General features: G+C 46.8%; 2 protein-coding genes across 4 annotated transcripts in view; one reads left to right on the forward strand and one right to left on the reverse strand.

Moving 5' to 3' along the window:
- LOC146059899 (high affinity cGMP-specific 3',5'-cyclic phosphodiesterase 9A-like) overlaps window positions 1-14,642 on the forward strand; it is a 132,978-nt gene extending 118,336 nt beyond the window's left edge. Inside the window, exons 8-10 of the mRNA XM_083172542.1 lie at window positions 2,368-2,496; window positions 13,981-14,058; window positions 14,441-14,642. Coding sequence (XP_083028668.1) covers window positions 2,368-2,496; window positions 13,981-14,058; window positions 14,441-14,500 — 267 coding nt within the window. The 3' untranslated portion in view covers window positions 14,501-14,642. The remainder of the gene's footprint in view (window positions 1-2,367; window positions 2,497-13,980; window positions 14,059-14,440) is intronic.
- Window positions 13,840-16,862, reverse strand: part of WDR4 (WDR4 tRNA N7-guanosine methyltransferase non-catalytic subunit) — a 189,701-nt gene continuing 186,678 nt past the window's right edge. For all 3 annotated transcript variants that reach the window (XM_083171428.1, XM_083171427.1, XM_083171429.1), the window contains exon 12: window positions 13,840-15,080. In XM_083171428.1, the coding sequence (XP_083027554.1) occupies window positions 14,923-15,080 (158 nt within the window). In that variant the 3' untranslated portion in view covers window positions 13,840-14,922. The remainder of the gene's footprint in view (window positions 15,081-16,862) is intronic.

Here is a 16,862-nt window from a genome sequence, read left to right on the forward strand (position 1 = left end):
GTCACAGCCTGGCACACCCCCCCCCCACACTGGGCATCTATGAGATCTAACCCCTCCTGCCATGCCCGTCACAGCCTGGCACCCCCCCCCCACTGGGCATGTACGAGATCTAACCCCTCCAGCTGTGCCCGTCACCCCCACACTGGGCATGTATGAGCTCTAACCCCTCCTGCCATGCCCGTCACAGCCTGGCACCCCCCCCCCACTGGGCATGTATGAGATCTAACCCCTCCTGCCGTGCCCGTCACAGCCTGGCACCCCCCCCCCCCCACTGGGCATGTATGAGATCTAACCCCTCCTGCCGTGCCCGTCATAGCCTGGCACCCCCCCCCCCACTGGGCATGTATGAGATCTAACCCCTCCTGCCGTGCCCGTCACAGCCTGGCACCCCCCCCCCACTGGGCATGTATGAGATCTAACCCCTCCTGCCGTGCCCGTCACAGCCTGGCACCCCCCCCCCACTGGGCATGTATGAGATCTAACCCCTCCTGCCGTGCCCGTCACAGCCTGGCAACCCCCCCCACTGGGCATGTATGAGATCTAACCCCTCCTGCTGTGCCCGTAACAGCCTGGCACCCCCCACTGGGCATGTATGAGATCTAACCCCTCCTGCCGTGCCCGTCACAGCCTGGCACCCCCCCCCACTGGGCATGTATGAGATCTAACCCCTCCTGCCGTGCCCGTCACAGCCTGGCACCCCCCACTGGGCATGTATGAGATCTAACCCCTCCTGCCGTGCCCGTCACCCCCCCCCCTACTGGGCATGTATGAGATCTAACCCCTCCTGCCGTGCCCGTCACAGCCTGGCACCCCCCCCCACTGGGCATGTATGAGATCTAACCCCTCCTGCCATGCCCGTCACAGCCTGGCAACCCACCCCCCCACTGGGCATGTATGAGATCTAACCCCTCCTGCCGTGCCCATCACAGCTTGGCACCCCCCCCACTGGGCATGTATGAGATCTAACCCCTCCTGCCATGCCCGTCACAGCCTGGCAAACATCCCCCCCCCACTGGGCATGTACGAGATCTAACCCTTCCTGCCGTGCCCGTCACAGCCTGGCACCCCCCCACTGGGCATGTACGAGATCTAACCCCTCCAGCTGTGCCCATCACCCCCCCCCACTGGGCATGTACGAGATCTAACCCCTCCTGCCATGCCCGTCACAGCCTGACACCCCCCCCCCCCACACTGGGCATGTATGAGATCTAACCCCTCCTGCCGTGCCCGTCACAGCCTGGCACCCCCCCACTGGGCATGTATGAGATCTAACCCCTCCTGCCATGCCCGTCACAGCCTGGCACCCCCCCACTGGGCATGTACGAGATCTAAACCCTCCTGCCGTGCCCGTCACAGCCTGGCACCCCCCCCCCCCCACTGGGCATGTACGAGATCTAACCCCTCCTGCTGTGCCCGTCACAGCCTGGCACCCCCCCACTGGGCATGTACGAGATCTAACCCCTCCAGCTGTGCCCGTCACCCCCCACTGGGCATGTATGAGATCTAACCCCTCCTGCCGTGCCCGTCACAGCCTGGCACCCACCCCCCCACTGGGCATGTATAAGATCTAACCCCTCCTGCCATGCCCGTCACAGCCTGGCACCCCCCCCCCACTGGGCATGTACGAGATCTAACCCCTCCTGCCGTGCCCGTCACAGCCTGGCACCCCCCCCCACTGGGCATGTACGAGATCTAACCCCTCCTGCCGTGCCCGTCACAGCCTGGCACCCCCGCCACTGGGCATGTACGAGATCTAACCCCTCCAGCTGTGCCCGTCACCCCGACACTGGGCATGTACGAGATCTAACCCCTCCTGCTGTGCCCATCACCCCCACACTTGGCATGTATGAGATCTAACCCCTCCTGCTGTGCCCGTCACCCCCACACTGGGCATGTACGAGATCTAACCCCTCCTGCTGTGCCCGTCACCCCCACACTGGGCATGTACGAGATCTAACCCCTCCTGCTGTGCCCGTCACCCCCACACTGGGCATGTATGAGATCTAACCCCTCCTGCTGTGCCCGTCACCCCCACACTGGGCATGTATGAGATCTAACCCCTCCTGCTGTACCCGACACCCCCACACTGGGCATGTATAAGATCTAACCCCTCCTGCTGTGCCCGTCACCCCCACACTGGGCATATGTAGATTACGGCTTTATCCCCGATTGTCACATAATACATTTACCAGTACTTGGCTGCGCCATAGGAACGGCTGGCAGACTTGCTAGATTGGGCATGTCGCCCCACCCAGCCGCTGCTTGTTCTCACATGTCACCTGGTGCCTGCTCTTCTGCATTCATGAAGTCAGTAATGGGGGCACAGGACACCAACCCTGGGTAACAGAGCTCTTATTCCTCCCGCAGAGTGACCGAGAGAAGGCCGAGGGTCTCCCAGTCACCCCCTACATGGATCGGGACCATGTGGTCAAGGCGGAATCGCAGAGATCCTTCATCACCTTCCTGCTGCTCCCCCTGTGTAACACTCTGTGCAAGGTACATGCTGATCTCATTCTCAGTATCACTGCCAGATGTGGTACTGAGCGATCACACGTACAGCGTAGGTATATGTACTGATAGTTACACTCAGCATACAGAACAGATGTGGTACTGAGCGATCACACGTACAGCATAGGTATATGTACTGATCATTACACTCAGCATACAGAACAGAAGTGGTACTGAGCGATCACACATACAGCATAGGTATATGCACTGATCGTTACACTCAGCATACAGAACAGATGTGGTACTGAGCGATCACACGTACAGCATAGGTATATGTACTGATCATTACACTCAGCATACAGAACAGAAGTGGTACTGAGCGATCACACATACAGCGTAGGTATATTATATATACTGATCATTACACTCAGCATACAGAACAGAAGTGGTACTGAGCGATCACACATACAGCGTAGGTATATTATATATACTGATCATTACACTCAGCATACAGAACAGAAGTGGTACTGAGCGATCACACATACAGCGTAGGTATATGTACTGATCATTACACTCAGCATACAGAACAGAAGTGGTACTGAGCGATCACACATACAGCATAGGTATATTATATATATACTGATCATTACACTCAGCATACAGAACAGAAGTGGTACTGAGCGATCACACGTACAGCATAGGTATATGCACTGATCATTACACTCAGCATACAGAACAGAAGTGGTACTGAGCGATCACACATACAGCGTAGGTACATGTACTGATAGTTACACTCAGCATACAGAACAGAAGTGGTACTGAGCGATCACACATACAGCGTAGGTATATGTACTGATAGTTACACTCAGCATACAGAACAGATGTGGTACTGAGCGATCACACGTACAGCATAGGTATATGTACTGATCATTACACTCAGCATACAGAACAGAAGTGGTACTGAGCGATCACACATACAGCATAGGTATATGTACTGATCATTACACTCAGCATACAGAACAGAAGTGGTACTGAGCGATCACACATACAGCGTAGGTATATGTACTGATCATTACACTCAGCATACAGAACAGAAGTGGTACTGAGCGATCGCACATACAGCGTAGGTATATTATATATACTGATCATTACACTCAGCATACAGAACAGATGTGGTACTGAGCGATCAAACGTACAGGGTGGGTATAGGTACTGATCATTACACTCAGCATACAGAACAGATGTGGTACTGAGCGATCACACGTACAGCGTAGGTATATGTACTGATCATTACACTCAGCATACAGAACAGATGTGGTACTGAGCGATCACACATACAGCGTAGGTATATGTACTGATCATTACACTGAGCATACAGAACAGAAGTGGTACTGAGCGATCACACATACAGCATAGGTATATGTACTGATCATTACACTGAGCATACAGAACAGAAGTGGTACTGAGCGATCACACATACAGCATAGGTATATTATATATACTGATCATTACACTCAGCATACAGAACAGAAGTGGTACTGAGCGATCACACATACAGCATAGGTATATGTACTGATAATTACACTCAGCATACAGAACAGAAGTGGTACTGAGCGATCACACATACAGCATAGGTATATTATATATACTGATCATTACACTCAGCATACAGAACAGAAGTGGTACTGAGCGATCACACATACAGCATAGGTATATGCACTGATCATTACACTCAGCATACAGAACAGAAGTGGTACTGAGCGATCACACATACAGCGTAGGTATATTATATATACTGATCATTACACTCAGCATACAGAACAGAAGTGGTACTGAGCAATCACACATACAGCATAGGTATATTATATATACTGATCATTACACTCAGCATACAGAACAGAAGTGGTACTGAGCGATCACACGTACAGCATAGGTATATGTACTGATCATTACACTCAGCATACAGAACAGAAGTGGTACTGAGCGATCACACGTACAGCATAGGTATATGTACTGATAATTACACCCAGTATACAGAACAGAAGTGGTACTGAGCGATCACACATACAGCATAGGTATATGTACTGATAATTACACCCAGTATACAGAAGTGGTACTGAGCGATCACACATACAGCATAGGTATATGTACTGATCATTACACTCAGCATACAGAACAGAAGTGGTACTGAGCGATCACACATACAGCGTAGGTATATTATATATACTGATCATTACACTCAGCATACAGAACAGAAGTGGTACTGAGCGATCACACATACAGCATAGGTATATTATATATACTGATCATTACACTCAGCATACAGAACAGAAGTGGTACTGAGCGATCACACATACAGCATAGGTATATGCACTGATCGTTACACTCAGCATACAGAACAGATGTGGTACTGAGCGATCACACGTACAGCATAGGTATATGCACTGATTATTACACTCAGCATACAGAACAGAAGTGGTACTGAGCGATCACACATACAGCATAGGTATATTATATATACTGATCATTACACTCAGCATACAGAACAGAAGTGGTACTGAGCGATCACACGTACAGCATAGGTATATGTACTGATCATTACACTCAGCATACAGTACAGACGTAGTACTGAGCGATCACACATACAGCGTAGGTACATGTACTGATAATTACACCCAGTATACAGAAAAGAAGTGGTACTGAGCGATCACACATACAGCATAGGTATTATGTACTGATAATTACACTCAGCATACAGAACAGAAGTGGTACTGAGCGATCACGCATACAGCGTAGGTATATGTACTGATCATAACACTCAGCATACAGAACAGAAGTGGTACTGAGCGATCACACATACAGAATAGGTATATGTACTGATCATTACACTCAGCATACAGAACAGATGTGGTACTGAGCGATCACACATACAGCATAGGTATATGTACTGATCATTACACTCAGCATACAGAACAGAAGTGGTACTGAGCGATCACACATACAGCATAGGTATATGTACTGATAATTACACTCAGCATACAGAACAGAAGTGGTACTGAGCGATCACACATACAGCGTAGGTATATGTACTGATCATAACACTCAGCATACAGAACAGAAGTGGTACTGAGCGATCACACATACAGCATAGGTATATGTACTGATCATTACACTCAGCATACAGAACAGAAGTGGTACTGAGCGATCACACATACAGCGTAGGTATATGTACTGATAGTTACACTCAGCATACAGAACAGAAGTGGTACTGAGCGATCGCACATACAGCATAGGTATATGTACTGATCGTTACACTCAGCATACAGAACAGAAGTGGTACTGAGCGATCACACATACAGCATAGGTATATGTACTGATCATTACACTCAGCATACAGAACAGAAGTGGAACTGAGCGATCACACATACAGCGTAGGTATATGTACTGATCATTACACTCAGCATACAGAACAGAAGTGGTACTGAGCGATCACACATACAGCATAGGTATATGTACTGATCATTACACTCAGCATACAGAACAGAAGTGGTACTGAGCGATCACACGTACAGCATAGGTATATGTACTGATCATTACACTCAGCATACAGAACAGAAGTGGTACTGAGCGATCACACATACAGCGTAGGTACATGTACTGATAGTTACACTCAGCATACAGAACAGAAGTGGTACTGAGCGATCACACATACAGCATAGGTATATGTACTGATCATTACACTCAGCATACAGAACAGAAGTGGTACTGAGCGATCACACATACAGCATAGGTATTATGTACTGATAGTTACACTCAGTATACAGAACAGAAGTGGTACTGAGCGATCACGCATACAGCGTAGGTATATGTACTGATCATAACACTCAGCATACAGAACAGAAGTGGTACTGAGCGATCACACATACAGAATAGGTATATGTACTGATCATTACACTCAGCATACAGAACAGATGTGGTACTGAGCGATCACACATACAGCATAGGTATATGTACTGATCATTACACTCAGCATACAGAACAGAAGTGGTACTGAGCGATCACACATACAGCATAGGTATATGTACTGATAATTACACTCAGCATACAGAACAGAAGTGGTACTGAGCGATCACACATACAGCGTAGGTATATGTACTGATCATAACACTCAGCATACAGAACAGAAGTGGTACTGAGCGATCACACATACAGCATAGGTATATGTACTGATCATTACACTCAGCATATAGAACAGTTTTGGTACTGAGCGATCACACATACAGCGTAGGTACATGTACTGATCATTACACTCAGCATACAGAACAGAAGTGGTACTGAGCGATCACACGTACAGCATAGGTATAGGTACTGATCAATCACACATACAGCGTAGGTATATGTACTGATCATTACACTCAGCATATAGAACAGTTTTGGTACTGAGCGATCACACATACAGCGTAGGTACATGTACTGATCATTACACTCAGCATACAGAACAGAAGTGGTACTGAGCGATCACACGTACAGCATAGGTATATGTACTGATCATTACACTCAGCATACAGAACAGAAGTGGTACTGAGCGATCACACATACAGCGTAGGTACATGTACTGATAGTTACACTCAGCATACAGTACAGAAGTGGTACTGAGCGATCACACGTACAGCATAGGTATATGTACTGATCATTACACTCAGCATACAGAACAGAAGTGGTACTGAGCGATCACACGTACAGCATAGGTATATGTACTGATCATTACACTCAGCATACAGAACAGAAGTGGTACTGAGTGATCACACATACAGCGTAGGTACATGTACTGATAGTTACACTCAGCATACAGAACAGCATAGGTACAGGTACTGATCATTACACTCAGCATACAGAACAGTTTTGGTACTGAGCGATCACACATACAGCGTAAGTATATGTACTGATCATTACACTCAGCATACAGAACAGAAGTGGTACTGAGCGATCACACATACAGCATAGGTATATGTACTGATCATTACACTCAGCTTACAGAACAGAAGTGGTACTGAGCGATCACACATACAGCATAGGTATATGTACTGATCATTACACTCAGCATACAGAACAGAAGTGGTACTGAGCGATCACACATACAGCGTAGGTATAGGTACTGATCATTACACTCAGCATACAGAACAGAAGTGGTACTGAGTGATCACACATACAGCATAGCTATATGTACTGATAATTACACGCAGCATACAGAACAGAAGTGGTACTGAGCGATCACACGTACAGCATAGGTATATGTACTGATCATTACACTCAGCATACAGAATAGAAGTGGTACTGAGCGATCACACATACAGCATAGGTATTGGTACTGATAATTACACTCAGCATACAGAACAGAAGTGGTACTGAGCGATCACACATACAGCATAGGTATTATGTACTGATAGTTACACTCAGTATACAGAACAGAAGTGGTACTGAGCGATCACACATACAGCATAGGTATATGTACTGATCATTACACTCAGCATACAGAACAGAAGTGGTACTGAGCGATCACACATACAGCATAGGTATATGTACTGATCATTACACTCAGCATATAGAACAGTTTTGGTACTGAGCGATCACACATACAGCATAGGTATATGTACTGATAGTTACACTCAGCATACAGAACAGAAGTGGTACTGAGTGATCACACATACAGCGTAGGTACATGTACTGATCATTACACTCAGCATACAGAACAGAAGTGGTACTGAGCGATCACACATACAGCGTAGGTATATGTACTGATCATTACACTCAGCATACAGAACAGAAGTGGTACTGAGCGATCACACATACAGCATAGGTATTGGTACTGATAATTACACTCAGCATACAGAACAGAAGTGGTACTGAGCGATCACACATGCAGCATAGGTATATGTACTGATAGTTACACTCAGCATACAGAACAGAAGTGGTACTGAGCGATCACACATACAGCATAGGTATATGTACTGATCATTACACTCAGCATACAGAACAGAAGTGGTACTGAGCGATCACACATACAGCATAGGTATATGTACTGATAGTTACACTCAGCATACAGAACAGTTTTGGTACTGAGCGATCACACATACAGCGTAGGTATATGTACTGATCATTACACTCAGCATACAGAACAGAAGTGGTACTGAGTGATCACACATACAGCGTAGGTACATGTACTGATAGTTACACTCAGCATACAGAACAGAAGTGGTACTGAGCGATCACACGTACAGCATAGGTATATGTACTGATAGTTAAACTCAGCATACAGAACAGATGTGGTACTGAGCGATCACACATACAGCGTAGGTATAGGTACTGATCATTACACTCAGCATACAGAACAGAAGTGGTACTGAGCGATCACACGTACAGCATAGGTATATGTACTGATAATTACACTCAGCATACAGAACAGAAGTGGTACTGAGCGATCACACATACAGCGTAGGTACATGTACTGATCATTACACTCAGCATACAGAACAGAAGTGGTACTGAGCGATCACACATACAGCATAGGTATATGTACTGATAATTACACGCAGCATACAGAACAGAAGTGGTACTGAGCGATCACACGTACAGCATAGGTATATGTACTGATCATTACACTCAGCATACAGAGCAGAAGTGGTACTGAGCGATCACACATACAGCATAGGTATATGTACTGATCATTACACTCAGCATACAGAACAGAAGTGGTACTGAGCGATCACACATACAGCGTAGGTATATGTACTGATCATTACACTCAGCATACAGAACAGAAGTGGTACTGAGCGATCACACATACAGCGTAGGTACATGTACTGATAGTTACACTCAGCATACAGAACAGAAGTGGTACTGAGCGATCACACGTACAGCATAGGTATATGTACTGATAGTTAAACTCAGCATACAGAACAGATGTGGTACTGAGCGATCACACATACAGCGTAGGTATAGGTACTGATCATTACACTCAGCATACAGAACAGAAGTGGTACTGAGCGATCACACGTACAGCATAGGTATATGTACTGATAATTACACGCAGCATACAGAACAGAAGTGGTACTGAGCGATCACACGTACAGCATAGGTATATGTACTGATCATTACACTCAGCATACAGAGCAGAAGTGGTACTGAGCGATCACACATACAGCATAGGTATATGTACTGATCATTACACTCAGCATACAGAACAGAAGTGGTACTGAGCGATCACACATACAGCGTAGGTATATGTACTGATCTTTACACTCAGCATACAGAACAGAAGTGGTACTGAGCGATCACACATACAGCGTAGGTATATTATATATACTGATCATTACACTCAGCATACAGAACAGAAGTGGTACTGAGCGATCACACATACAGCGCAGGTATATTATATATACTGATCGTTACACTCAGCATACAGAACAGAAGTGGTACTGAGCGATCACACATACAGCGTAGGTATATGTACTGATCATTACAATCAGCATACAGAACAGAAGTGGTACTGAGCGATCACACGTACAGCATAGGTATATTATATATACTGATCATTACAATCAGCATACAGAACAGAAGTGGTACTGAGCGATCACACATGCAGCGTAGGTATATGTACTGATCATTACACTCAGCATACAGAACAGATGTGGTACTGAGCGATCACACATACAGCATAGGTATATGTACTGATCGTTACACTCAGCATACAGAACAGAAGTGGTACTGAGCGATCACAGATACAGCATAGGTATATGTACTGATAGTTACACTCAGCATACAGAACAGAAGTGGTACTGAGCGATCACACATACAGCGTAGGTATATATACTGATCGTTACACTCAGCATACAGAACATAAGTGGTACTGAGCTATCACACATACAGCGCAGGTATATGTACTGATCATTACACTCAGCATACAGAACAGTTTTGGTACTGAGCGATCACATATACAGCATAGTTATATTATATATACTGATAATTACACCCAGTATACAGAACAGAAGTGGTACTGAGCGATCACACATACAGCATAGGTATATGTACTGATAGTTACACGCAGCATACAGAACAGAAGTGGTACTGAGCGATCACACGTACAGCATAGGTATATATTCTGATCATTACACCCAGTATACAGAACAGAAGTGGTACTGAGCGATCACACATACAGCATAGGTACATGTACTGATAGTTACACTCAGCATACAGTACAGACGTAGTACTGAGCGATCACACGTACAGCATAGGTATATTATATATACTGATCATTACAATCAGCATACAGAACAGAAGTGGTACTGAGCGATCACACATGCAGCGTAGGTATATGTACTGATCATTACACTCAGCATACAGTACAGACGTAGTACTGAGCGATCACACGTACAGCATAGGTATATTATATATACTGATCATTACAATCAGCATACAGAACAGAAGTGGTACTGAGCGATCACACATGCAGCGTAGGTATATGTACTGATCATTACACTCAGCATACAGAACAGTTTTGGTACTGAGCGATCACACATACAGCATAGGTATATGTACTGATCATTACACTCAGCATACAGAACAGAAGTGGTACTGAGCGATCACACATACAGCGTAGGTATATGTACTGATAGTTACACTCAGCATACAGAACAGAAGTGGTACTGAGCAATCACACATACAGCGTAGGTATATTATATATAGTGATCATTACACTCAGCATACAGAACAGAAGTGGTACTGAGCGATCACGACACCCTCGGAGGGAGAATAAATTAGTGTGCCGAGCGTAGCGAGGCACCGGGCACGCTGTGTGGCGAGCGTAGCGAGCCCGCAAGGGGGGGCGATCCACGTCCCCCCCTTGTCGGAATTTCGGCGTTCGGGATTCCGGCGTCGGGATTTTGAACGCCGGGATCCCGACCGCCGGCTTTTCATGCCGAATCCACTTCCACTACACTCGTAAGTACTGTGGACATTTAAAATTGAGATGAGGGGGTACTCATAAATTAAAAGTCTAATCAAGGGGTACGGGAGATGAAAAAGGTTGGGAACCACTGTCCTAGACAATTTAAAGAAGAAAAGGCTGGAGTGTCACTGGGTGGTGCACATATGCAGAAATTTTATATAAAATGTAACCTTTATTAGATACTTTAATAAAAACGTTGTGAAATATTGACATACAATACACAAATGACAAGACAATACAATGTGTTGATTGATCCTCACACAGTGGTTCCCCACCGCACTCGCTTCCCTGGTATATGTTTTATTAAGTAGGAGCAGACGTTTATACAATTAGGAGGGGTTATATATTGGCTGCAACCGTCCCTTATTTTATTGTTTGTCCCTTTTAACCCCTTCCCGACGCAGCATGTTTTTGCCTTCCTGACAGAGGCCTTTTTTTCAAATCTGACAGGTATCACTTAAGTGGGGATAACTTTTTTTTGCTTTTACTTATCCCAGTGATTTTGAGATTGTTTTCTCGTGACACATTGTACTTTAAGTTAGTGCTAAATTTTGGTCGATACAGTTTTTTTTTTTTGTGAAAAATACCAAAATGTCGTAAAAAAATTGAACATTTTGCAATTTGCAAAATGTTACATTTTCTGCTTGTGAGACAAATAATCATACCACTCAAAATAGTTAATAACTAACAAAGACCATATCTATACTTTATTATTACATCATTATTTCAACCTGCTTTTAATTTTTTTGGACACTAGGGGGCAGCAGAGTCAAAATTATGCACATCACACAGTAAACGCTGCTTTTGGCTGTTCACGTTTGAACAGCCAATCGCAGCGATCGCCCATGGCGGGGGGCATCGCTGCCCCCCCTGGGCAATGAGGAAAGATGTCTGCTGTCAGGGACAGCAGACTTCGTCCCTCTGTCACCGCGTCTCTAGACGCGGTGACACTTTGAAGTCATGACGTACATTTACGTCATGTGTCGGGAAGTACATCCGACCATGACGTAAATGTACGTCAAATGTCGGGAAGGGGTTAAAGGTTAAATGAGGAGAACAATTGTTTAGTATTTAAAGATAGTTTTGCGGTATTTGAAATTAAATATGCAAACGCAGGTTCCAATCTGATATGTAATGTCTAGCAGTGTGTACTGCTTTAGGGTCTTAAAATCGATGGACCACTGAGTGCTAGATACTGAAATCCTACGGGCTGGCGGGCACAAGATCAGGATAAGATTTCTGATGATGTGTCACCCGCAGCTCCGAGGGAAATGCTAACCCGCAACTCCTGCTTCTCAAGCGGAGATAGAGGTATGGCAGAGAGCAATCGTCTCACTTTTTCAGGGAAAACAGGTTGCAGCGTTTAGCGCAGTGGTAGCCAACCCTAGCCCTCGAGAGCTACCAACAGTTCACATTTTCCAGACAACCTAGCTGCTGCACAGCTGCACTCATTAATCACTGACAGATTTTAAAAGATCCACAGATGGAGCTAATTAGCTCACTTGTGATTCTGTGAGGAGACCTGCAAAACATGCACTGTTGGTAGCTCTCGAGAACTAGGGTTGGCTACCCCAGGTTTAGAGGGTAGGTACGTGGACATTGGTATCAATCATGTGTACATTATCTGGCAGTGTGTACTGCTCTGGGATTTGTAGATTGGTGAACACAATAGGTGTAGATGCTAGGTGCTTGGACCCCTTGAGCCGGCCGGGCATAGAGTACGGATTAAATTTCCGACACTGTGTCACCCGCCGCTCAGGGGGGAAATCTTTCACCGCGACCTCTACTTCTGAAGCGGGTATCGGGGTGTATGCATGTGTCACCTCCGATGCTTAGGGAACAGGCGGTGATGGGGCGCCACAACCACCGCTGTTCTGAGGACACGGACCCAGTGTCGACTGGCGTCTGTGAATAACGCGGCTTTAAACTATACACAAATCAAAATGCATTCAAGGGGGAAGGGAGGCAGGGGGGATAAGCACACTGTGGGTACAGTGGTCTGCGTACGCTTTGCAAACACGCTTTGTCATTCATAAAGAATATTGTTTGCAAGGGGTTACCTATTGTACATCATATCCTCAGTGCGACTGGCACATCCCTGTTTCTATGCCTTCCTCCTAGACTCCTCCCCTACACAGGTCCTGTCCCTTCCTCCTAGGCTCCTCCCCCTCACATGCCCTGTCCCTTCCTCCTAGACTCCTCCCCTACACAGGTCCTGTCCCGTGCCTTCCTCCTAGACTCCTCCCCTACACAGGTCCTGTCCCTTCCTCCTAGGCTCCTCCCCCTCACATGCCCTGTCCCTTCCTCCTAGACTCCTCCCCTACACAGGTCCTGTCCCGTGCCTTCCTCCTAGACTCCCCCCCTCTCAATGCCATCCTGACAGCTCCATATACTGCGAGACAGGTGAGGCAGACGGGTGGCTGATGCAGAAAGGGTTGGCACCACCGAGTAGCACTCCTGGCACCACCTGATCCATGCCACCTGCCTCCTTCTCATATCAGGGAGATAACCGGATTTGTATTTTTCAGATCTTCCCCCCGATGAACGTTTGGCTGCTCCAACCCCTGCAGGAGGCCGGACTGCGATATGAGAGGCAAATACAAGAGGTGAGCGATGAATCAGAACATACAAGAGACACGTCTGTATGTAGGGGACACATTTACTAGAGCTTCTATAAATGAGAAGAGGTGATGTTGCACATGGCAACCAATCAGATCGTATCATTTTCTAGGAATGAATAGAGAAATGATAGACCGAATCTTATTCGTCGCCATAGTGTCTCCATATATAGGTTAGTACAGCAGCTAGAAGAGGCTCAGAGCCCAGAGGTTCTGCAATGTGCCGTCTATGGTTCCACCAAGCCTAGATGGTGACCAGTTACATGACATCACTTGGATTGGGTCCTGATCACATGACTAGACACACACACCGCTGGTAAAGGGTAGTACCTCCACGCTGTGTGACCATCTCTAACATTGTATATTCCAGGCTCTGAAGTCAGGCGGTGGCACCAATTCCCTGCACCCAGTATCCCCGCTGGATGATTAATAATGCGGTGTCACCATTACGTCGGAAGCTGACAGATGAAAAAGCACCAACGTATAAGCTACAAAAGGAAGACAACCCAGGGAACGCACTGCAAGGAGACGGGAAATAGACTGTAGAATGATTAATAAGGGGCAAAATTAAAAATTTTAATATTTCTGTAAAAAAAAAATTCTCAACAAAAGAAAAATTTCATTTATAATGTAAAAAAAATAAAAAAAAATTCTGTGTATTATCCTGGACACATTCCTGCATATAACTGGAAACCAGAATCCAGCAATATAGAAGCGCAAAAGGATAACTGGAGCATCCATAAAACCCTCTGATGTCACTTCCAGGATCCCATGACATCATCGGTAGGCACCAGCTGGATTATGGGCCACTCCATCAATTCCCCGACACCCAGTAATACCAGTGCTGGATCTTCAGGTCTTCTGCATTTTCCCGGCAGACCCTCCTTGGGTGGTGACAGATTTCCGCTTCTCCGTCTGAAGGCGCGCCTCCTTTTTCAGCAAGTAGGAGGCCATATTATCACACAGGGCCTTGTACAAGCCACTGAATCGGTTCTCCGGAGACAGGGGGCCTATGAACAGAGACACAGAGGGGGATGTATACTGATCATTATTGCTCAGTGCCAGAAGACCACTCGCTCATTCTACTCCACATTACAGAGGAAAGCTGCTGCATTCAGTGTCTGTACAGATCATATTATAATCATCGAAAGCAGCTTTCTTGTGACCACTGTACAACTATAAATACACTTCCCTGTGTGAGCAGTGACCTGGGGACGGGGTATAGCGGTGTGTGCCACGGCTCTAGTACCACGTATCCTGACAGTGGGAGACCACACTAACCTCAACATTGTACTTACATGTGTGACCAGTGACCTGGGGACGGGGTATAGCGGTGTGTGCCACGGCTCTAGTACCACGTATACTGACAGTGGGAAACCACACTAACCTCAACGTTGTACTTACCTGTGTGTCCAGTGACCTGGGGACGGGGTATAGCGGTGTGTGCCACGGCTCTAGTACCACGTATCCTGACAGTGGGAGACCACACTAACCTCAACATTGTACTTACATGTGTGACCAGTGACCTGGGGACGGGGTATAGCGGTGTGTGCCACGGCTCTAGTACCACGTATACTGACAGTGGGAAACCACACTAACCTCAACGTTGTACTTACCTGTGTGTCCAGTGACCTGGGGACGGGGTATAGCGGTGTGTGTCACGGCTCTAGTACCACGTATCCTGACAGTGGGAGACCACACTAACCTCAACATTGTACTTACATGTGTGACCAGTGACCTGGGGACGGGGTATAGCGGTGTGTGCCACGGCTCTAGTACCACGTATACTGACAGTGGGAGACCACACTAACCTCAACGTTGTACTTACCTGTGTGACAGTGACCTGGGGACGGGGTATAGCGGTGTGTACCACAGCTCTAGTACCACGTATCCTGACAGTGGGAGACCACACTAACCTCAACATTGTACTTACATGTGTGACCAGTGACCTGGGGACGGGGTATAGCGGTGTGTGCCACGGCTCTAGTACCACGTATACTGACAGTGGGAGACCACACTAACCTCAACGTTGTACTTACCTGTGTGACAGTGACCTGGGGACGGGGTATAGCGGTGTGTGCCACAGCTCTAGTACCACGTATCCTGACAGTGGGAGACCACACTAACCTCAACATTGTACTTACATGTGTGACCAGTGACCTGGGGACGGGGTATAGTGGTGTGAGACACGGCTCTAGTACCACGTATCCTGGCAGTGGGAGACCACACTAACCTCAACGTTGTACTTCCCTGTGTGACCAGTGACCTGGGGAAGGGGTATAGCGGTGTGAGACACTGCTCTAGTACCACGTATCCTGACAGTGGGAGACCACACTAACCGCAACATTGTACTTCCCTGTGTGACAGTGACCTGGGGACGGGGTATAGTGGTGTGAGACACGGCTCTAGTACCACGTATACAGACAGCGGGAGACCCCACTAGCCACAACGTTGTACTTACCTGTGTGACCTGGGGATGGGTTATAGTGGTGTGAGCCACGGCTCTAGTACCACGTATCCTGACAGTGGGAGACCCCCATTACCTCAACGTTGTACTTACCTGTGTGACCAGTGACCTGGGGACGGGATATAGCGGTGTGAAACACAGGTCTAGTACCACGTATTCTGAGAGTGGGAGAACCACCTAACCTCAATGTTGTACTTCCCTGTGTGACCAGTGACCTGGGGACGGGGTATAGCGGTGTGAGACACGGCTCTAGTACCACGTATCCTGACAGTGGGAGACCACACTAACCGCAACGTTGTACTTCCCTGTGTGACCAGTGACCTGG

Source organism: Crinia signifera, chromosome 2 (assembly GCF_055691185.1).
Source record: "Crinia signifera chromosome 2, ASM5569118v1, whole genome shotgun sequence".
Taxonomy (NCBI): domain Eukaryota; kingdom Metazoa; phylum Chordata; class Amphibia; order Anura; family Myobatrachidae; genus Crinia; species Crinia signifera.